The sequence below is a fragment of the Budorcas taxicolor genome, chromosome 5, assembly GCF_023091745.1.
Source record: "Budorcas taxicolor isolate Tak-1 chromosome 5, Takin1.1, whole genome shotgun sequence".
Classification (NCBI taxonomy): Eukaryota; Metazoa; Chordata; class Mammalia; order Artiodactyla; family Bovidae; genus Budorcas; species Budorcas taxicolor.
Window position 1 is genome coordinate 159,200,446 of NC_068914.1, and position 23,114 is coordinate 159,223,559.

Consider the following 23,114-nt stretch of genomic DNA (forward strand, 5'->3'; position numbering starts at 1 on the left):
CCCCAGCCCAGCTCGACCTCCGACCCAACTGACCCTCCTCCTGACTGTCCTCCTGCGGCGCCCAGCCCCCTCTGCCTTCCAGCCTGGTCCCCCCCTCGGGGCTCTCCCTGATGCCCCCGCTCCGGTCCTGGAGCGCCTCCCCTGTGGGCCCGGGCCTGTCACTGTGCCGGACCCCGTGGCTGCCCCGCTCCGGTCCTCTCCCCAGAGGGGCGCGGGGGTACAGCTGGGATGACCTGGCACCATCACCCGGCTGGTGGGCCGCCCGGGGAGGCAGGTGGGCGCTATGGACGCTTTCCCACTGGTCTGGAAGGAGCCCAGGAGGGCGGCGCTGCCCAAGCGCACTCGAGAGCAGCTCAAGACCCGGGCTGGGGTCTGCGGCCCCAGCCAAGGTCTCGTCCAACAGGCCCTCTGCCTCAGTCCTGCCGATCAGGACCCTCTAAGCTCTTCCAACAGCCTCCTGCCGCCCCTCTGATAAACACGGCCCTGCCCTTACCGCTCCCACGGCGGGATCCATGCAGGGCAGAGAGGGGAGCAGGGGGGCCTGAGGACCGAGCGATAGGGGTGCGATCGAGGACCGCAGAGACACCCGGGTGGAGATGCCCAGGAGGCCGCCGGACAGACGGGCCCGGGCTCAGGGAGGAGGCCGAGTGAGCCCCGAGGGACAGCGCGCTGGAGGCGGCAGGGCCGCAGGGCACCTCGCAGAGGGAGGGAGCAGCACGCGCGCGTGCCCAGGGCCCTCCCCTTGCAGCCCCTGAGGTCAGGTGCCAGCTGCCGGCCACGCGGAGCTGGGGCTGGGGACTCCCCTCGGTGGCCGTCTGCTGTCTGTCCACAGCTCCACCCCCACACAGGATGGGCTGGCACACAGCCCCCTGGCTCTCTGAATGTGCAGAAGGGAGTAAGGAGGCCCCGCGGGCCGGGGGGCAGTGGGGAGCAGCAGGGTCACCTCCCCCGTCGTCCTCCCGGAAGAATTCCTCGCTGTCGTTGGCCGAGTGAGACTTCTTCATCTCTGCAATCCGGTTCCGGGGCCCCTTCCTCTTGAGAGATGGGGAGAAGAAGGCAGGCCGGTTGTTCCGCTCAGGGGTGGGGGGTGTGCTGAAGGAGGTCACCTGGGAACAAGGAGCATGTCACCAGGGCGGCCCGCCAACCTGGGGGGGCCCGGCGCCCACCAGTCTCCCGCCCGCAGAACGCAGCCGGCCTGGGGCTCGGCGGGCGCCGGCCACCAGCTCCACCCCGGGAAGAACCCGGCTGCCCTCCTGGGGCCGCAACCACTGGCCAGGGGTCATCCGAGCACAGAGCAAGCCTGGCTGCTGAATCCACCAAACCTTCCCGACCACCCTCGACGTGAGAACCGGCTGAGGCAGGACAGCCACGCTGGCGGGGCCAAGGTCACTCAGCAGACGGTGGCCACGCTGGGGCTGTACCCCAGGGCTTCTGCCCCTAAGGCTATGCTCTTCCCTCTAATTTCTTCTCCTGGCTTTTATCTCCTGTCCCCTCTCTCCCCCAGCGTCCTTCCACAGAAGTACAGTGGTCAAACATTCCACCCCTCCATCTCCCGCTCTCCTCTCTTCTAACCACGCTGCCCATCACCAACCATTCTCCACACCCACTCAGGGGAGCACATGACTGGGGTCCCTGCCCTCAAGGAGCTCACAGTCTTCCGGGGGTGGGGGGCGAGAGACCCAAAAGTTGACAACCACACATTGAATGTTGGTTGTTAAAGACAGAAAAAAAAAGGAAGCACAAGATACAGGTGAGCACAGAGGCAAAAGGAATCAACAGCCTGGGAAATCACGAAAGGCTTCCCGGAAGAGATGCTGCTTGAGCTGGGTCTTGAAGGACGAGTAGGAGTTCGCTAGGTGAAGAAGGGGGGGAAGGGCGTTCCAGGCAGAGGGAACGTGGCCCATCTCCTCCCTCCTCCCCATGCAAACAAGAATCTGAGGAACAAGGTGAGCTGGGACTGAAACTTCAGGAGCCCCGTCAGCCTCCTCGTCATGGCTCCGACATCCACCAGGATCCCGGCGGCCGCTGGGCTCCAGACGGTCCTCCCACAAGCCGGGGAAGGTTTTTAGAAGATAGAAAAACAAACACCAGAAACCACAATACACAGAGTTCCCATTTGTCATGCGCTGGTTACAAACGACCCCTCTGGGAAAGGGGGGCGCAAGCGGCAGCGAGCACAGAGGCAGGGGGCCCGAGCAGCACTGGGAGGACCCTGCCAGGCCCCTCCCCTTGACCCTAGGTTCCCCCTGCTGCTGCAGGCCTGGGGCTTTCCCAGGCACTGTCTCCTCCACCCGCCACGGCCACCCTGGGAGAGAAAGAGCAGCACCCCCATTTGACAGATGGGAAGATGAAGGCCCGGACGGGTCCAGTAGCCTCTCTGTCAGCAAGCACGCGGCCAGAACTGGCACCCAGGTTTGTCCGGCCCGAGCCCAGCCCACTTCTTCACAAGGGCTGTTATGCACACATTTGTTAGCCTCAGTGGGCACCTGAGGACCAAGGGGGATTAGGCTCCTTATTGCAGAGACAAACGGTCTCTGTTCCCAAGACAACAGAGGCCTCTGCCCAGAATTCTCACCCATCATCACAGAAAGAGAGCGTTTGTTGTTTCTGCTCTGCTTACAAAACACATTCACTGCAGGAAACTCAAAGCAGAAAAAAAAAAGAGATAACAAGAGAAAGAAAAGTGCCACCTGACTGCCTGGAGGGCGTGTGCTGGTGCGCTTACAGAGTGAGTGGCAGAGTGCGCGCGGCTCCCTGACCGCAGGCGCGCCAGCGGGGACACAGGACCCTCACGCTCGGGGGCCATTTCTCCAGGCAGATGCCCCAGCCGGCCCCACCCCCGGCAGGGCCCCTGATGCCCTGGCTCCTGAGTCCCCAACACCTCGGGAGGCCGGTGTGTGTTCACCCCATTTCCGGGTGAGCAAACTGAGGCTCAGAGAGGAGAGACCTGTCCCAGCTCACGCGAGCAACAGTGCCCGGACTGCGGCCCACCCCGCAGCCCCTCCTGGAGACGCCTGGGGGGGTGCGCTCCTCCTTCAAGATCCCCGGTCTCCTCTGGAGCCCCCAACGCGGCCGACGGGCTGGGTATTTTCTTTTGCCTGAGCCCTGCCCCCGCCTACCACCCCAGAGGCTCTGGGAATAAGGCTGCCATTGAGCTCAGCTTCCCGGCCCCAGGGAGGGACAGCGGCCTAGAAAGGGCTCAGGGGCTCAGTGCTGTTGTGTGAGCCACATGGCAGGGGGCAGCGCAAGGAACCCCGGCAGGCCTGGGACTGCCCAGCTCTACAGACAGGAAGGCTCGGACCAGCCCACGGCTGCGGCGGCCACCAGCAGTTCCAGCGCCCAGCATCTGGTTGGCAAGCAGCCCCGGCAGAGACCAGCCGGGGGGCCCCAGGGTCTTGAGGCTCCGGCCAACCCTCCTGGAGCTCATCCATCATTGTCCCCATCTCACCCCCTGGAAAGGCCGCTCGGGTGCCCACCCTCGCCCAGCAGGTCCACCAAGGCAGGCGCTGGGACCCCGCTGGCTGAGCCCCGCCGCCGTGGCAGCTCGGGGCCCAGGCACTAACCTGCTGTGTGACCCTGGGCCAGTCACCTGCCCTCTCTGAACCTCGGCCTCCTCCCCAGAAGGCTGGGGACCATGACACCTACCTCACCGGGGGTAGGGGGCGGGAAGGACCAGGGAGGCGGTGGGAGGCGGGCCTCAGGGAGGGGCAGAGGCCCTCCCCGAGCTGCGCAGCCTTACCCGCTCGTGCATGGGTGAAGCCGGGCTAGAGTCCTCTTCGGTCCCACAGGGGGATGTGTCACCTGTGGACACACGGCTGACCGCCATCTCGGCATGGCCCTTGCCCTGGGGCCCCTTCATGCGCACAAACTCCATGTTGCTGTACTTGTAGAAGCCGAATGACATCTTCTGGGCCATGCGGGCCGCCACGCTCACCTGTGGGAGGGCAGGCGGGGGCGCAGAGTCAGGCAGGCGGGGATGCCCGGTCCCTGGGGGCTCCAGCAGCCAGGCGGACCCTCCATTAAGAAGCCCCTGAGGGCCTCCAGCCCCACTCTGGGGAGACCCAGCCCTGGCTGACCCGGGCTCGCCCACAAGGCGGGGGTGGTGCCGGGACCCTCGCATCCCTGTCTGACACCCTAGATGGTGGGACCAAGGCCGCCTCCCCATCCCCTGCCCCGGGATCCAGAGAGGACACCCCGGGGCAGTGTTCAGCAGCAGCAGGGCACTTGTCCACCTGGACGCCTCTCCTCTCGGTCCCATCTGTCCGGGACCAAGAGTCCCAGGAGGGTACTCCTGGGAGAAGCACCACGTGACCCAGGCCCCAGCTGCCTAGGAGGGGCACTGGGGGCGCTGCAGGAGCTCTGGCTCGGGGCAGGTACAGCAGAGCTGGGCGAGGGCAGAGAGGGGGGCTCCTGGGCCCGGCCCACCCTGCACTCACGCGGTTGTCATACACCTTCTTGAGCGCCTCGTAGCGGATGGAGCCCTGAAAGATGACCCCCTGGAACGTGTCGGTCTTGTCGCTGGCCACCAGCTCCACGCAGACCATCTCCCCTTCCCCCACAGTCATGTCGCTGAACACCTGGGGAGGCGGGGCGTGAAGCGGACGCGGGGATGGCACCGGTCGGCTGCCCCCCGCCCCCGGCACGGCTCCCAGCCGCCCCCGGCCCCGCCCCGCTCCTTGACCCAGGGAGGGCTGCTTGGAAACTCCCCCTTTACAGGTGAGAATACTGGGCCACAGATGTGAAGGCTTTTGCCCAAGGCCCCCAGGCCTGCCTCCACTCCACGGGGACCCACACAGCAACGACAGCCCACCCGTGGGCAGGGGCAGCGTCTACAAGTGGCCGAGGTCATAAGCGACTCTGGGACCGGAAGAGGATGCGCCTCCCCACCCAGTGTCCACTGGAGGGACACCAGGAAGTAGAACAGTTCACAGGGACTGTCTGGCCCGCTTTCGAGTGTCTTCTATGCCCTCAGATATGGGTGTGCAGCCCACCCACCCCAGCCCTGCCCCGGCTGTCAGGGCCTGTGTGTGGGCACCAGCTCAGAAGCCACACAGCCTGCCTGCCTGCGGGGGGTGGGGGTGCGGGGGGGTGACCACCTACAAGGGACTGGACAGCCCGCCCCCGCCAGAGTCACTGCCCATGGCTGGGGCAGGGGGCCGTGTGCAGGCTGAGCTCTGAGGTCGTCCAGACTCCAGCTTCAATCTCAGCTCTGCTGTGGACGAGTTGTGTGAGTCTGGAGAGGGCGCTCAGCTCCCTGACCTGAGATGCTCAAGACGCCAACCAAATCGAGAATCGACCTGCAGCCCACACCCCACCCTTCATGAGTGCTCCAGGGGCCCCCCCTCCCCCCAACCACCCCCCCGCCGGCCCTCACTGCGGGTGGTGGGGGGAACAGCTCCACTGCCCAGACCTCGACAGGAGGATGGCTGGACAGGAGCCGGCAGGGTGGCCAGGGGGCGCAGCTGGCTTCCCAGCACCCTGCGTTTCCCAGTCGAGTGAGCTGCCTCGGGCCCCAGTTTTGTAACTTCCGGAGCCCCGCCCATCGTAGCATCCTAGGATCCCAAGGTGTGGAGGCCTCATTTAGAATTCAAGGGTGGTAATAACCATCCCTCCTGCCCGGGCAGCGATCTGCAGGACTTGATGACACCTCCTCCCATGCATGAGCTCTCTGATCTTTCAACCCTGACGCCCATTTTACAGATGAGAACACTGAGGTTCGGAGCCCAGTGAACTCATTTGCCCTGAGTCAAGGAAGCAGCAGGGAGAGCAGGAGGCCAGCCCTGCCCCTACCTCCTTCCTGAAGGCGTGTGAGGCCTGACGGGTGACTCGGGGGGGGGGGAGGGTCACATCCCCTGACACACGGAGCCAGACCAAGACAGAGCCCCCACCTCCTCGAAGCTGTCGATCATGAAGAAGATGTTGGGGTAGCTGATCTTGGACTCCTCCCCTTTGCTGTCCATGGGGTGCTTACTGGGGGACGCGAACACTTGCTGGAAGGAAAAAAGATTGGAGGGGGCTGAGTGAAACCCCCACCGTGTCCTGCACCCGGGCCGGAGCCACGCGCTGGGGTAGGGTAGGCACAGATCGTCGGGGTCCCAGGGTCCCAGGGCCCCAGGAGCCGCTGGGACCCAGGCCCCCAGGGCTGCAGGGAAATTCTGTGATCAGCCTCCCTGTGGGGCAGGGCAGCAGGAGGGGGACCCTGGGCGCCCGCAGGCTCACCTGGGACCTCTTCCTGTGGATGTGGATGTCCCCGCCGTCGGCTCGCGTGCACACAGCACAGGTCACCACGTAGTCCAGCTATAAGGGACGCGGGACAGAGGAGTGCAGGGCTCCGCTGTGCCCCGGGGCCTTCGAGCACCCCGCCCCCGCCGCCAGGAGCCCTGCGCACGCCCCCGGTACCTTCTGCAGGATGAGGTTCAGGCAGACGCTCTCCTCCCAGTCGATGTCCGGGTCTCCGAGGCCCGGCAGCTTCTTGGAGTCCCGCCGGTACACCTCCACCTCCACCTCGGGCTCGGCCTCCGCCAGCTGCGAGGGCCAGGGCAGAGGTGAGTCCCCGCACCGGCCCCCCGCCACCGCGTCCCCCGCCCCGGGGGCATCCTCTCCTCACTGGCCCCTCGCACACGGGGCGTGGACTCCAATCTCCCTCCTGGCTTCTCTGGCTTCACGACGCCGGGGGTTCATCAATGAGCTAGCCTCCCACCTAGGTCGTCCCTAGGGCCTCCCAGCAGGGCGGGGGGATCCCAGCATCCTGGCCCAGCCCACAGGCAGCCCGTCCAGCCAGCCACCCTCTACACCAGCTGAGCGATCGGGAGGCCCTCGGGTTGCTACGGCAACTGGGTACCGGCTCGGCGGGGCGGCTGGATGAGGAGGGGGCGGGAGGCGGCCGGGCTTGCCGCAGAGAGCCCGCAGAGAGCCCGCAGTGCGCAGGCCCTGCAGCAGCGCCCACGGCGCGCCGGCCAGGGGCTTTCCTTTCTGCTCTTCGCAGCAAAGGCGGGCTGGGAGGCTGCGCGGGAGCAGCTGTGTGATCTCCCTCCTCCCCCGCCCCGTCCACCTCGCACCTCCAGACCGGTGGGGTCTCCGCCGCCTGCTGCCTTCCAGACACCGCAGACCCACCCCGGCGGGGCCTGTCATGCGTGTGCTGGGTCACCCCTCCCTTCAAATGTCCTCTATCCACCGTCATCCCCTCGCTCTGACCTACAACATTCCAGCCAGACGCCGCCTCCTCCTCTCTGTGGGTCCCCAGCCACCCCATTCTTCCCACCATCACAGCACCAACCATTCCAAGTGCCACTGGCCACCCTGTGGGTCCCAGCAGACCAGGCCAGGGGCAGGGGGGCGGGGGAGTGCTCCCTGAGGCCCCGGCCAAGGCTGAGTCAGCCTGTGCTCCCAGTGGTGGGAGAGAGGGCCTGCAGAGGGCTCAGGGCAGAGGTGTGGTGGGATGCTCCAGCACGCGCATAGCTGCAGAGGGCTCAGGGCAGAGGTGCGATGGAATGTTCCAGCACGCGCACAGCTAGACTGCCACACGCTCCCAAACTCGGGCTCCCCTCACTGACCTTGTCAACACCGCCCCACCCCAACCTTCAGGGGACCTCACACACAGCCTCAGGCCTCCGGCTCCAAAACCGCTCAGGCCTGAGTCCAGGGTTCTCTCCCCAAGAGAAAAGCCAGCACTTGCCACTTCCTTTCACCTCCCCACCCCGCCGCTTTGGGAACCCACAGAGCTGACCTCTCCTGAGCCCTGCCTGCCCACTGGAGCAGTCAAGGCCAGATCGGCTAAGAAAACCCTCCCTGACCAGAGCCGGGGCCTCTCCAGACACCAACATTCAAGGCACGACCACGTCTCAGGTGCACGCAGTCCTTACTGTTGCCTCTGGCCTCAACACACTGCCTTTAAACAACCACCAAGATTTTGCAAAAAAAAAAAAATCTGCAACTTAAACTTCAGCAGATGGTCGGGCCCACCGCTCGGCCACCTGCCCCTCCGCCGGGACCATCTCTCCCCTTCCTTCAAGACCCGTCTCACTCAGGTGGCCTCCGCTGGCCACTCCCCTCCCTTCCGGTCACTATAGTGACCCACACTGTGTTGGCTCCACATGATGCACTCAGGGTCCCAGCGTCCACTGGCCCCAGTGACAACCCGGTCACACAGCCAGCCGCTGCAGACTTCAGATGGTCATCAGAGCACCCTGGCCCACCCCCAGGTCTTCCCGCCTGTCATGCACCCCGCCCGGACCAGCCATTTGGCTGCAGGCATGCAGGCCACCATGTCTCCTTTGCAGCAGGCACCAGGCCTGTCTGTTTGCAGAAAACCCGTCCTGCACGATCAGGCTCAAAGAGCAGGCGCAGGGCAGGGAAGGCATGAGCCCCAGCCACCGAGCCCCGGCCACCGAGCCCCAGCCTGGGGTCACAAGCGCTGGGGCAGGCACGCTGCAAAGACCTGTCTCCACTGCCTGAGGCGCTTTTGTATTTAAATGAAAACATCGTCTTTGTATGTTTGGCATACAGGTTGCTTCAACATTTTACAAAACACTAAATAAAGCTTCCGAAAGACATGCAAAGCTTGTTCTATTAACTTGTGGACACACTGAAACAGTGGATTAAACACCAGAGGTGACTCATGTCACCTGCGAGCCTTCGGTCTCTTCGATAAAAAGGGGATAACAGCCCTTGTCCTGTCCAGTTGTGGGAAGACATGGGAGATGGGAGAGGCAGAGAGCTGAGCCCCCTGTTGGGGGTGAGGTGAGGGCTCAGGGGCTGGCAGGCATCACCACCATCACCACCATCACCAAGCCAGGTCACCTGCCCACAGCCAGGCTGGACCCAGCCTCCGGGGTCAACGTCTTCGCTCTCCTGTTTACTTACTAAGGATGAGATGCCCGCCAGACCACCCAGCCTCTGGACGTGTCTCCTCCAAGGCACTGTAGCGATACTCATCGCTGCCTGCTGGGCTCATGGGGAACCTCAGTAATAATACCCACCTGTGTGGCCATCCCCGCCCAGCTCCTGGCACCTGGCAGGCGCTGAATGAACACAGCGTTCCCCTCCTAACGCGCGGAGGACTGCAGGCCCCCGGCCCACAAGCCTGCGTATCCCGCTGAGGGGTGGGGGGGGGGCCCGGGGCGCTCACCTTCCGCCCGTCCAGGGCACCCTCGCTGCCCGCGAACGCCAGCTTCCGGCGCACGTAAAAGAGCATGTCGTCCTGGCGCGGGGCCCACTTCTCCATGAAGTAGGTGGAGAACATCCACGTCCAGAAGGCGATGCGGTCGTCCTTGAAGCACCCTGCGCAAGGAGGCCAGAGGGGATGGGGGGGGGGGGGGCACCTGTGAGGGACCTGGGCCGAACCCTGGCCCCTCCCTGCACCCTGCAGACCTCCGCGATGTGAGCAGCCCCCTTCCCCTCACACCCCAGCCCCCACGGGGCACCCGCAGAGGCCCAAGGGTACCTCCCCAGAAGGCCCCGAGCCCTCCATCCAGCGGCGCGGCCCCGAGCCCCGCAGCACCGCGGACTCCAGCCCCAGGATGAATCAGCAGCATCGCGCGGGGAAGGGAAGCCTGGATCGCAGGGAAGGCGCCGCAGACTGTCTGGCGGGGAGCCCCAGGGCTCAGGAGGGGAGATCCACCCAGCCGGCACCTCCCTCCCCACCCCCACCCCGGGAATCTGACTTAAAGGGACAGCTGCCCCTCTGCCTGCTGGGCTCAGCTGCAGGCAGGAGACAGGCAGCCTTCCAGCACGCCAGGCTGACTCTGCTTCTTATTATCGACAGTATTTCTTCCTGATACCTAGATCGTTCTGGTCCTCTTTCCCATGCAGGGAGGGAAAAAGCCCACAGGCTCCGGTAGGAAGGCTGAGAGTTTCCGCTCCAGCTCTGCACTAGCTGTGTGACCACGGGCCAACCCAGGGACCTCTCTGATCCCCAGGTTCCTGGGGGCGAAGGCAGACACCACAGATGTGGCTGGCCCACGGGACCTAAAGAAGGTGGGCGTCTGAACAGACCTGATGAAACCACAAGATGTGCGGCAGAGCTACTGCTTAGAAACCCAAGATACTGAATTGCTGCTGGTTTGTTGCCCTCTGCTCCCAGAGGATTTGTCTTCTGGAACCCCTGGAGGCGGGACCCTCGGGGCGGATATGGGGCTGCCCATGTCCTCACAGGTGGTCAGAACAGGGGCCGGGGGTGGAGGGGGGCGGGGCGGGGGCAGGCTCAGCCCTCAGGCCCTGGAGTTCTAAACACCCTGGCCCTGTTTACATCAGGCTCCCGCCCTTTGCGCCCAGGGGGTCCGCAGCCCACCCACACCCACACCCTGGCTGGCTCCCACGTAAGAAAAACAGAAGGGGGTCTCATCAGTCAGGGGCCCAGGCCGGCGAGCCTGATCAAGACGAAGGTCACCCATCAGCTTCGGGGGCAAAGGCCAGGAGAGACCCCCGGACTGACCACTGTGACAACAGGCAGTGCCCAACTCACATCCCTAAAGCCCCCTGCACGAAATCAAGCGGGGTGGGCCGCGTTCTTCCTAACAAAAGAAGAACTCTCCCAGGACAGTTTACTGTCAGCTCCTTCTGAGCCCCCAGCCCAGCAGAAGGCCTTCTAGACTCAACGCTCCAAGACTGCCCACACCCACTGCTTCCTGGTCCCTTGGGGGTGGGGGCTACAGCAGCCGCTGTGGTCTCCACAAGCAGTGGGTCAGGGCTCCGAACCCCATCACCTGCCACAGTGAGTCAAGTTCACCATCCGCGCCACTCTGGCTCAAGCGCATACCCCCTCGGGCGATCTCTTTATTCTGCAAGCAGAAGGAGCCTGGTGGTACCCACGGCACCAGGTGGGCGGCCACAGTTCTTCCTGCAGTTGCCAGGCAGAGCCGTGCGGGCCGTCTCACTGAACTTTGCCCACAGCCTGTTGCTGCGGCTGCCTGGTTTCACAAGAGAAGAGACTGACTCTCAGGAGTCAGAAAAAGGGGCCCAAGATCCCAGAGCTAGAAACTGCTGAGTCCTCAGACCTGTCAGACCACACACGCACGCACGCACTCAGGCTCTCGGAAAAGCAATGCAGTGGAACCAGATAATGGATGCAACGCGATCGGCCGGCAGCTGGCAGCCCCAGGTTCTGACAAGGGAAGGTCCTTGGGTCTAGGGGTGGGGGTGGGGATCCTGCGTGCAGCACTGTAGTGCTGGAGACGGCACAAAATACATGCCAACGTGCTCTCCAGGATTCCGCGTGCCGCCAGGCCTGGCCCAGCAGGTCCACATAAGGGGTCCCATTTCCCTGCTGTAAACGCTGAGCGATAGCTTTCTTCACGGCCCATCTGGCCCAGTTAGCAAGGGCGGCTGCGGCACACTGCCTGCCCGTGTCCCCCCCCCGACACAGGGGCTCCTGGGGCCCAGCCCGAAGGTCACCCTGCGCTGGTGCCCCCATCCTCGACAGGCTGCTCCCGAACCACCGGCCCACCACCTCACTGCTTCTCCCGGAAAGTGCCGGAGCCCCGCGGCCGTCAGAGAGCCTGGCGAGTGCCACCCCCAGGCCCTTCCCCTCCCGGGGTGGCGGGGGCAGCTCCCCTGGACTGCATCCATGGCCGCGTCCACTCCCACCCCCGCTCCGCCCCCCACATCACAGCTACGGGGTCTGCATTTAAAGTCGGCTCCTGTCCCCCTTCAAACGTTCCCGTGGAGTTCAGAATGACAGCCAAAGTTCTGAGAAAAATCCCTGTTGACAGCCCCTCTGCTCGACACTCACCAGCCCTGCTGGCCTCCTGGGGATGCCCGCCCCTCTGCCCCAGGGCCTCTGCACAGGCGGCTCCTTCCTGTCATGCCCGCTGCCGCTCAGATGGCTCTCCTGGCTTCAGGGGCCACTTCAGGCCCCACAGTAAACGTGCCGGAGGCGCTCCCCTCCCGGCTCACCTTGTTTCACCACCATCACTACATCTGGGGTTTCATGACGGGCCCCAGCTGCACAAACGCCTCCCAGGAGTAGGGACCTGCCTGGATGACCATCTGAATATAGTCCCCAGAACAGAGCCAGGCACACAGCAGGCACTCAATAAATGCTGCGTGAATAAACGGATTGGCCCAACTTAACAGGAGACAAACTCAGGGAGGTGGGTGCCTTGCCCAGGGTGCCACAGCACAGATGCAGCCCAGCCACAGTCCACCCGAGGCCTGGGTGCCCCACGCAGGACACGGTGCAAACATGCCCTTTTCTTTCAGTCACAAGGGCCTTGACCCAAGAAAAACCTTCAATGAAGCCCCAAGACCACACACAATACAAGGGCTGAAGCGCCCCTGACTCAGATCGCCCAGGGCTCAAAGCGGTGACTCCACGGGCAGGTGGGCCAGCCACCCGCTGAGAAGGCACCTGGGCACCCAGACAGGGCCTCCCCACCCGTCTTCCCAAGCATCTGCAGCCCCTGCCTGCCCCACAGGTGCAGGTGGGGAGACCCAGCGCTAACCTCTGAAAGGAACAAGGCTCGCTGTGGACATCACACAGATGTTATCACTAGCGTATCACTGTTTCAGTACCGATGACAAACTCAGGAGGAAGAAAACTACTCTGTTGGGGAGCCCCCTCGTACCCCGCCTGTCACCGGTGAGACGCCAGAACCACTGCCAAGAGTGGCTGTGGGCGCCACACCCAGAGACGCAGGCAGGACAGACAGGTGGGACAATCAGGCAGAGGCCAGACCAGGGACACTCAGGATAAAGCAAGAAGAGAGATCGCGAAAGTCAAGACCCGCCTGCCACCCTGAACACTCAAAATTTCCCTTATGCCCAAGAGGGGCACAGCTGAAATCAAAGGAAACATGAAAACCAGGGGAGCCCAAGTCACAATAAATAACTGTCTGTATATAAAGAATTCACAGCGTAGCAAGTTATGAAGGAAAATGCGCAAGAACGCAATAGATAAATGAGCAAAATACCCAAACAGGTAACTACCGAAAAGGAAACAGACCCACTTGGCAAAATGTGGGAAAATATTAATCTCACTAGCAATTAAAAAAAAAATCACACCGAAAGAACATGTTGTCATTAAGAAGGCAAATTTGCCTTTTATAAAAATACCAGGGGACTTCCCTGGTGGTCCAGTGGTTAAAAATCCACCTGTGAACGCAGGGGCCATGGGGTCAGTCCCCGGTCCGGGAACTAAGACCCCCACCTGCTGCGAGGCAACCAAGCCCGCCTGCCGCAACTACTGAGGCTTGGGGGCCACAGCCCGTGTCTGCAACAGGAGAAACCTGTGCCCTGCAACTGCGGAGTAACCCCCGCCCGCCGCAACAGGAAGAGCTCTCGCACAGCAACGAAGAGCCACGCGGCCAAAAAAATAGAAAGAAAAGAAAAAACAATCACTTAGGAAAATGGCAGATTTTGTAAAGCTAAACGTGTATTTACCGGCGATTCAGCCGTCTCCAGGTACTTGCCCAAGAGATGCGAAGCCCGTGTCTGCACAGACACCGGTACACAAACATTCACAGATGCTGTGTTCCTAAATAAACCCAAACTGGGAACCAGGAGGAGACGCATACGGAACATGGCGTAGCCACTCGGTGGCCTGTTACTGGTGATGAGAACAGACTACCGATCAACACAGCACCGAGGATAAATCTCAGAAGCATCACGCTGAGTGAGGAAGTCAGACGTGGGGAAACAGCGGCACACTGAAAGGCCCATTCACAGGATGCTTCATCAAAGGCGAAACTGGAGGCACAGACAGCAGACTGGAGGCCCCGAGCGCGCTGCGCCATCAAAACTCGCCCACTTACTTACTTGACATGGAGTTTACTTGACATAAACCATGCTCCGGTAAAGTTGAGAAGAAGCTACGGTGACCAAAGCTGGCAAGAACACTTTGAACTCGGAGCTCTTGTGAGAGAACAGAAATTACTGTGTCCTTTGTGGAAGGCAAACGAGCATCTTCCCGCTTATGAGACTCTATCTTATGGCAAAGAAAAAAATGGGAATAAAGAAGTGCCTTATGCACAAAGACATTCCATATGCATTAATGACAGCAAATAACATAGCAGCAGTCACAACAGGAAGGAGAAAAAGAAAATAATATTCAGTAATCACTCGCGCTTAAATCTCGGTAGAGTCTGCTGTGTGTACTAAAGCGAATCGCCATCACGCTTTTAGGGATGCTGTGAAGACGCGCAGACAAGACAGGCATGACACGAAAGGCATGTTCCACGGCGCCTGGTCACAGAGCAGATGCTCACACCCTGACCACAGCTGCTACACCACGCAGAGCCCCGGGCACACACCGGACGGAGACACGTACGCCTGACGGAAACAGGCACCCCTGACGGAGACAGGTACGCGTGACGGAGGCACGCACGCATGACGGAGGCACACACCCCCGATGGAGACACGCACCCCCGATGGAGACACGCACCCCCGACGGAGACATGCACCCCCGATGGAGACACGCACCCCCGATGGAGACAGGCACCCTCGACGGAGACAGGTACCCCCGATGGAGACACAAACACAAAACACGTACACTTGATGGAACATGTACCCCTGATGGAGACAGGTACGCATGAAGGAGACACAAAAACGAAACACGTACACTTGATCGAAACATGTATACTTGATGGAAACACGTACCCCTGATGGAGATAGGTATGCATGACGGAGACACGTACACCTGATGGAGACATGACTACGAAACACGTACACTTGATGGAAACATGTACCCCTGACGGAGACACGTACATCTGATAGAAACAGGTACGCATGACGGAGGCACGTACATACCCCTGACAGAGACACATACCCCTGACAGAGACACGTACCCCTGATGGAGACACGAACACGAAACACGTGCACTTGATGGAGACACGTACACTCGATGGAAACACGTACCCCTGATGGAACACATACCTCTGATGGAGACACGCACCCCTGACGGAGACACGAACATGAAACATGTACACTTGATGGAAACACATACACCTGAATGGCAGGAGCTGCTGAACCTCACAGGACATATGCTTTTTTTTCACTTTTAACACTTTTAATAGTAAGATGATACCACTTTGGCCCATGAATGTATCACTTCTGATGAGTGTCATAAAGCTCATTAAAGAGAGAGAGGGAGACAAGGGTGGAGAAGGGGCTCCCTGTTTTCAGAGGGAGCAGAAGAGGGAGGGAGAGGAGACAGTCCAAGTCCAGAACTAGGAAGGGTCAAGGTCAGGGTGAGGGCTCAGACTGGCGGAGGCGCAGCGCAGTGTTAGGCTTTGCAGCCAGACGACCTGAGCTCAGGTCCTGGCTTGCTGCTCCTCCCCATCTGGGTGATCGGTTTACTGAATCCCTGGGGACCCCAGAGAGTCCCTCTGTCAGAGGGGTCTAACCTGCCACTCTCCCAGAACCAGCGGTGAGGTCGGGGGTGGGGAGAGGGGCCATTATGGAAAGTCCTCTGCACGCTGTAAAGCTCTGTCCACGTGTGTATGGGGGGGGGGGGGCTCTGCACTGCTGCCCTGCACATCTGTCTTGCTCCGATGAGGTGATGACTCCCCAACCGGCAAGTGTCCCTGAACCACGCGATGTGCTAATCATATGAACAGACACAGGGTGGCTGGCCTCCATGTGGCCAGTGCTGTGGAATCAGTGCCAGCTCTTTCTCTCACAGGTGAGCCCCTTTCTTGCTTCATCCTGTCCCAAGGCCTGTCCACCAAGACGTACCTTGGGTCAGAAGCCCCGGGAGCTGCCAGGCCAGCAGAGCTCCCTCAACTCCAGGGCTCTGTCCAGCCCAAGGTCAGCAGGTTTCCAGCCCCAGAATCCACTCAGCCCCAGAATCCACTCAGCCCCAGACGCGGAGCAGCACCACGGACAGCTCCGCACCCACCGCCGCCTTCCCTGTGGGGCCGGGGTCCTGCCGCCTGTTCTAATCCACGGTGACTGTGGTGTAGCTCTTGTCTATCAAGTGGCCACAGATGCTGTTGGCAAATACGGAGCCACTGCTCCTACAGAAATACAGGGCTGGGCTCCTGCAAGCCTCTGGTTGCGTTTTCATCGAATGACCTACACACTATCTTGCGTTATGTGTGTATACACAGTTGGGCCATTAACACTGAGCTCCAGGCCACCAGCATCTAACTCGTGCCTGGGTGAAGCTTATCTAACATGTACATTCTCCATGAGGCCCATCTCAGCCTTCTTTCGCTCAGGACTAGACACGTCAGCATTACGCTCCAGGGCCACTTCAAATAGCAAAATCACCACCAAAAAGCACAACATGCAAATACGTGGCACTAAATAGACCCCGAGGATGAGACGATTGGATGGCATCACCAACTCAGTGGACATGAGCGTGAGCAAACTCCGGGAGATAATGAAGGACAGGAAGGCCTCGTGTGCTGCAGTCCATGGGGTCACAAAGAATCAGCCCCAACTGAGGGACTGAACAACCAAAATGACCACAGAAAGGATGAGCTGAGACAAGGAGGCAGGCGCCACCTTGTGAACCTCAGCTGGGACCATGCACCCCGGGTGACTCAAAGTTTCCCACCACTTTGCACACACCTGCAATTAACCACAGAAGCACCCAAGGTACTGCCTGTGTGGTGATGGATACATTTCAGTGAGTATCTAAATCTGTAAATACAGAATCCGTGAATAAGGAGCAAGGGCCATATCACAAAGTCTGGGATCTGCCAGCTCCAAATGGGACTATGGGATCCAGCCTCCCCCCACTGCCTGCAGTGAGTGACCTGCTTTCATAAGTCACCGTCTTTGAAGGCATCTCCATCTGGAGAGTCCTTTATAGACTACTGGCTTTGGGGAAGCATGGAAGAGGGCATGCCACTGTGCAAGGACTGAACCTGAGCCACCTGTGCCCAGCTCCATGCTCTCCTGCCACCTGGCCACAGACTGTCCACGTCGCTCTGCAGGACACGGAATGGGGCACGTAACCATGCCAACAGCTCAACAGTACTGACAGTGGCGACGGCTCACGCTTGCCCTGCACTCTACAGCTTACGGGGGCTCCCAGCTGGCACGAGAGGTAAAGAACCCGCCTGCCAATGCGGGAGACCTAACAGGTGAGGGTTCGACCCCTGGGTCAGGAAGATCCCCTGGAGGAGGGCACGGCAACCCACTCCAGTACTCTTGCCTGGAAGGTCCCATGGACAGAGGAGCATGGTGGGCTATAGCCCATGGGGTCGCAAGAAGTCAGACACGACTGAAGCGACTTAGCACGCACTACAGTTTAAAGTCCTTTCCCCTGTGACCTCTCCAGATCGCCATGGCAGCTTGATAAGGTGGGATCAGTTCAGTTCAGTCACTCAGTCGTGTCTGACACTTTGCACCCCCACAGACCGCAGCACACCAGGCCTCCCTGTCCATCACCAACTCCCGGAGTTTACTCAAACTCATGTCCATTGAGTCGGTGATGCCGTCCAACCATCTCATCCTCTGTCATCCCCTTCTTCTCCTGCCTTCAATCTTTCCCAGCATCACGGTCTTTTCAAATGAGTCAGCTCTTCACATCAGGTGGCCAAAGTATTAGAGTTTCAGCTTCAGCATCAGTCCTTCCAATGAATATTCAGGAATGATTTCCTTTAGGATGGACTGGTTGGATCTCCTTGCAGACCAAGGGACTCTCGAGAGTCTTCTCCAACAGCACAGTTCAAAAGCATCAGTTCTTTGGTGCTCAGCTTTCTTTATAGTCACACTCTCACATCCATACATGACGACTGGAAAAACCATAGCCTTGACTAGACGGACCTTTGTTGGCAAAGTGATGTCTCTGCTTTTTCATATGCTGTCTAGATCAGTCGTAACTTTCCATCCAAGGAGTAAGCGTCTTTTAATTTCATGGATGCAGTCACCATCTGCAGTGATTTTGGAGCCTCCCAAAATAAAGTCTGTCACTGTTTCCACTGTTTCCCCATCTATTTCCCATGAAGTGATGGGACCGGATGCCATGATCTTCGTTTTCTGAATGTTGAGCTTTAAGCCAACTTTTTCACTCTCCTCTTTCACTTTCATCAAGAGGCTTTTGAGTTCCTCTTCACTTTCTGCCATAAGGGTAGTGTCATCTGCATATCTGAGGTGATTGATACTTCTCCCAGCAATCTTGATTCCAGCTTGTGCTTCATCCAGCCCAGCATTTCTCATGATGTACTCTGCATAGAAGTTAAATAAGCAGGGTGACAATATACAGCCTTGATGTACTCCTTTTCCTACTTGGAACCAGTCTGTTGTTCCATGTCCAGGTCTAACCGTTGCTTCTAACTGATAAGGTGGGATAACCTGAGCTTAAAAAATCCTCAGGCTTCAGTTTTAAAGATAAGGCCACAGAAGCTTGGGAATCCAGTAGCTCAAGAGCTTCTGAGGCTCAAACCCAGCCCCTCCTGCTCTTTCCAAGACCCCGGGCCTGGGGTCTTCCAGCCACTGTATAATGAGGACACTGAAGGGTCTCCAGTGAGCAACCAAGAAATCAACTCAGGCTTCCAGACCTTCCCACTGCACATCTGAGCCCCCAGGAGCTCTGTCCTACAGCCTCCCTGGAGATTAGAGCTAACCCCAGGTGCTCAGAATGGTAACAGGTGCCTCCTCAACACTCGATGGGTGAACATGCTGTTGCCACTGTTAATATTGTGGAATTCTCTCTCGCTAACCAGAGCTTTGGAATAGCCGTGAACGGGATTCCAGGAGGCACTCCTTGACACCCACCCCAGTCCTTCCGCAGGCCAGTAAACCACACAGGTGAAACAAGCTGTGGTAGCTCAGTCCTTAAAACAGTTTACAGCCGTTAAAAATGATGGTCATGGCGGTCCAGTGGTTAGAACTCTTCGCTTCCACCGCAGGGAAGCACAGGTTCAGTCCCTGGTTGGGGAACTAAGAGCCTGCGGGCTGCACGGCAAGGCCAAGAAAGAAAGGGATCATGGGCACGTATTGCGACGAAGAGACCTGCCGCAGGGCTGCTCCCTGAACAAGCGCGCTGGAGCCAAGAGGCGTTTTTGAGAGGACGTTACCAGATCTTCTCCTTCTGTCTTGGGTTTCCCTTTGGAAAAGGTGTATGGATTCATGACATGTTCCAATGTATTGTCTATAGATTATAAGATAAAGTCAAGCATGTGTCTGCCGATACTTTTTAAGCTGACCTGTCTTCATACCTAGAAATGTCTCTTAATAGTAGGCTTCCCTGGTGGCTCAGGTGGCAAAGACTCTCCTGCAATGCAGGATCCCTGGGTCGGGAAGATCCCCTGGAGAAGGAAACGGCAACCCACTCCAGTAATCTTCCCTGGAGAATTCCATGGACAGAGGAACCTGGCAGGCTACAGTCCATGGGGTCGCAAAGAGTCAGGCATGACTGAGCAGCTATCACTCACTCACTACCAGATCTTCAAGAAACAGATAGCTCAAATGCTACGCACAGGTTTTTAAGAGCCTTGCAAATTCTTTTTAACAAGGAGGTGCAGTCTTGACCCCACAAAACACCACAGAGAAAATTATGGGCCAACTGCACTCATCATATAACATAAAAATCTTAAATACTATATTTAATAGAATCCCGCCATCTGTTAAAAGTATGCCAAGTAGAATTTAACTCAAAAATAGAAGAATGGTCCAATATTAGGAAATCTAGTTATACAGTCATGATAAAGTTACAATTCAAATGAGAACTAACACATGATCGTATTCACAGGTACTGGGAGAACATTTAAGATTAAATACTCATTCTTGATTTTTTAAAAATTCCCTATAAAATAGGAATAAACAGATACTTCCTTAAACACGATATGTATCTCAACTAGAAAACACTAGAAATGGGGACGTCGCTGGTGGTCCCGTGGCTGAGACTCCGAGCTCCCAGTGCAGGAGGCCCAGGTTGAATCCTTGGTCAGGGAGTACTAACAAACCCCACATGCTGCAACTAGAGATGCCGCGGGCCGAAGGGAAAAGCAAATATCCACGTGCTGCAGCCAAGACCCTACACAGCCAAATGAATAAATATTAAAAAAGAAAAAGAGACGATAAGCATCATCACAACCCACCGTTACAGGCGGACCTTGGAGACATTGGGAGTTTGGTTCCAGACCAGGGCAATAAAAGCAAATATCACAATAAAGTGAATCACACATTCTGGTTTCCCAGCGAATTAAAAGTTCAGTTCAGTTCAGTTCAGTCACTCAGTCGTGTCCGACTCTTTGCGACCCCATGAGCTGCAGCACGCCAGGCCTCCCTGTCCATCACCAACTCCCGGAGTTTACCCAAACTCTTGTCCATTGAGTCGGTGATGCCATCCAACCATCTCATCCTCTGTCATCCCCTTCTCCTCCTGCCCTCAATCCCTCCCAACATCAGGGGCTTTTCCAATGAGTCAACTCTTCACATCAGGTGGCCAAAGTATTGGAGTTTCAGCTTCAGCATCAGTCCTTCCAATGAACACCCAGGACTGATCTCCTTTAGGATGGACTGGTTGGATCTCCTTGCAGTCCAAGGGACTCTCAAGAGTCTTCTCCAACACCACAGTTCAAAAGCATCAATTCTTCGGCACTCAGCTTTCTTCACAGTCCAACTCTCACACCATACATGACCACTGGAAAAACCATAGCCTTGACTAGAACTGCATATAGGTTTCTCAAGAGGCAGGTCAGGTGGTCTGGTATTCTCACCTCTTTCAGAATTTTCCACAGTTTGTTGTGATCCACACAGTCAAAGGCTTTGGCATAGTCAATAGAGCAGAGATAGATGTTTCTCTAGAACTCTCTTGCTTTTTCAGTGATCCAGCGGATGTTGGCAATTTGATCTCTGGTTCCTCTGCCTTTTCTAAAACCAGCTTGAATATCAGGAAGTTCATGGTTCACGTATTGCTGAAGCCTGGCTTGCTGAATTAAAAGTTACGCGTATACAATTCTGTAGTCTAGCAAGTGCACGACTGAGCGACTTCACTTTCACTTTTCACTTTCATGCATTGGAGAAGGAAATGGCAACCCACTCCAGTGTTCTTGCCTGGAGAATCCCAGGGATGGGGGAGCCTGGTGGGAGGCCATCTATGGGGTCACACAGAGTCGGACACGACTGAAGTGACTTAGCAGCAGCAGCAGCAGCAAGTGCACGATAGCATTATGTCCGAGAAAGCGAAAACATCCCTCCATTTAAAAATCCTTTATTTCTGAAAAATTCTGTCATCTGAGTCTGCAGGAAGTCACAATCTTTTTGCAGTGTTGACATCGAAGCTCACTGATCACAGACCACCACAACAAACATAATCATAATAGAATATTCAGATCACGGAGGCAGCAATTCTACCTAATTGCTAATTTGATCTATTAATTGCTAACTTGATCTATTAATTTAACATGACCCAAGAGAAAATGCCAAGAATGTTTCAAAATAAGAACAGCCAGGAAAATGCAGAAAGAGTGACGTGGGGCCATGAATCCTCTCAGATATGGAAATATCCTCGGACACAGACAGACAGAGAGGAGATCCACTCCAGGTCTTAGTGTTGGGCTTCCGCGGTCTTCCGGAGGCTTAGATGTCAATCTTCTAGGTTGTTAGCCAATAAATCTCTCCTTTTACTTTTTAAAATTGAAGTATAGTGTTGTTGGTTTTTTTAATATTCATTTGGCTGCGTGCATGAGTGCTAAGTCCCTTAAGTTATGTCCAACTCTTTGGACTATGGACTGTAGCCCGCTTGGCTTCTCTGTCAGTGGGATTCTCTAGGCAACAATACTGGAGCGGGCTGCCATGCCCTCCTCCAGGGGATCTTCCTGACCCAGGGGTGCACCTCTAATCTCCTGCACTGGCAGGCAGGGTCTTTACCACTAGCGCCTGCTCTTATTTGGCTGCATGGCATCTCACCTGCAGCATGTGAACTTTTAGTTGCGACACCTGGGATCTAGTTCTCTGACCAGGGATGGAACCCAGGGCCCCCTGCATCGGAGGGGCAGATCAGTCACTGGACCACCAGGGACGTCCCTACTGGAGACAGCTGATTTACAACACAGCGTTTCAGGTCCACAGCAAAGTGATTCAGTCATATAAATACATGTAATTCAGACACCTATATATAATATATTCTTTTCCAGATTTATTTTCCCTTTCTAAGCTGCCATGGATAAGTTTCTTCACTTCTAAGCAAAAGACTCCCCCCCACCCCACGCCTGCAAAAAAAATACTCAAGAATTACCCAAGTTAAAGAAAACCCACAAACCCTCTCTTCACCCCACAACACCTCTAGCTATTGTCTCACCAGATGCTGATTCCAACAGAAACTTCCCAGTCCTCTCTTACTTGGACAGACATGTTAACTGACAGATTTGTCAGTTCTACCACTGTTTGGTGGGTGTGTCTTTTGTTTTCCTGCAGAACTCTCTGACTTCACATCTGCATCATTTCATTGATTCTGTCTTTAAATGTATCTGGAATCCAACTGCTTCCCACAAACCACTCTTCCAGCTGGGGCCAAGCACCACCATTTCCTGCCTGTGTGGACTGTCCCAGCTTCCTAAACAGCCCCCAGACTTGAAACAGTTTTTGTCACTTTTCTGCTCCAAATCCTCCATGAGGCTTCCTTCCTCGCCTCCCTGGTTCTTACTTGCAGCATGCAGGATCTTCGAGGCACATCAGTTCAGTTCAGTCGCTCAGTCATGTCCGACTCTTTGCGACCCCATGGACTGCAGCACGCCAGGCCTCGCTGTCCATCACCAACTGCCAGAGTCCACCCAAACTCATGTCCATTGAGTCGGTGATGCCATCCAGCCATCTCATCCTCTGTTGTCCCCTTCTCCTCCCGCCTTCAATCTTCCCCAGCATCAGGGTCTTTTCAAATGACCTTTTAATCACAGCAGGCAAACTCAGTTGTGGCACGTGGGATCCAGTTCCCTGACCAGGGAGGGCACCGGGAGCATGGACTCTTAGCCACTGGACTACCAGGTAAGTCGCTCCCTTAGCTCTTTACTCAAACGCCTACCTTCTCAGGGAGGCCTTCCCAAACCACTTGTACTACTACTACCGCCGTATAGCATCACATCTATTTTATGTTTTCTTTGCTTTCAGTCTTTCCCAAGTACAGCAGCCAGAAACTTTTTCTATTAAGGTCCAGACAGAAAATACTCTGCAGACCATATGGTCCTGTCTCAACTACAAGATCACCCACAGCACTACATAAAGAA

At 57.5% G+C, this 23,114-nt stretch overlaps 1 protein-coding gene across 1 annotated transcript in view; it reads right to left on the reverse strand.

Moving 5' to 3' along the window:
* The window catches only part of KIAA0930 (KIAA0930 ortholog), a 44,166-nt gene that overhangs the window by 6,384 nt on the left and 14,668 nt on the right, over window positions 1–23,114 (reverse strand). Inside the window, exons 2-8 of the mRNA XM_052639837.1 lie at window positions 9,128–9,279; window positions 6,400–6,525; window positions 6,220–6,297; window positions 5,889–5,990; window positions 4,437–4,577; window positions 3,740–3,934; window positions 944–1,106 (exon numbers count right to left, since the gene is read on the reverse strand). Coding sequence (XP_052495797.1) covers window positions 944–1,106; window positions 3,740–3,934; window positions 4,437–4,577; window positions 5,889–5,990; window positions 6,220–6,297; window positions 6,400–6,525; window positions 9,128–9,279 — 957 coding nt within the window. The remainder of the gene's footprint in view (window positions 1–943; window positions 1,107–3,739; window positions 3,935–4,436; window positions 4,578–5,888; window positions 5,991–6,219; window positions 6,298–6,399; window positions 6,526–9,127; window positions 9,280–23,114) is intronic.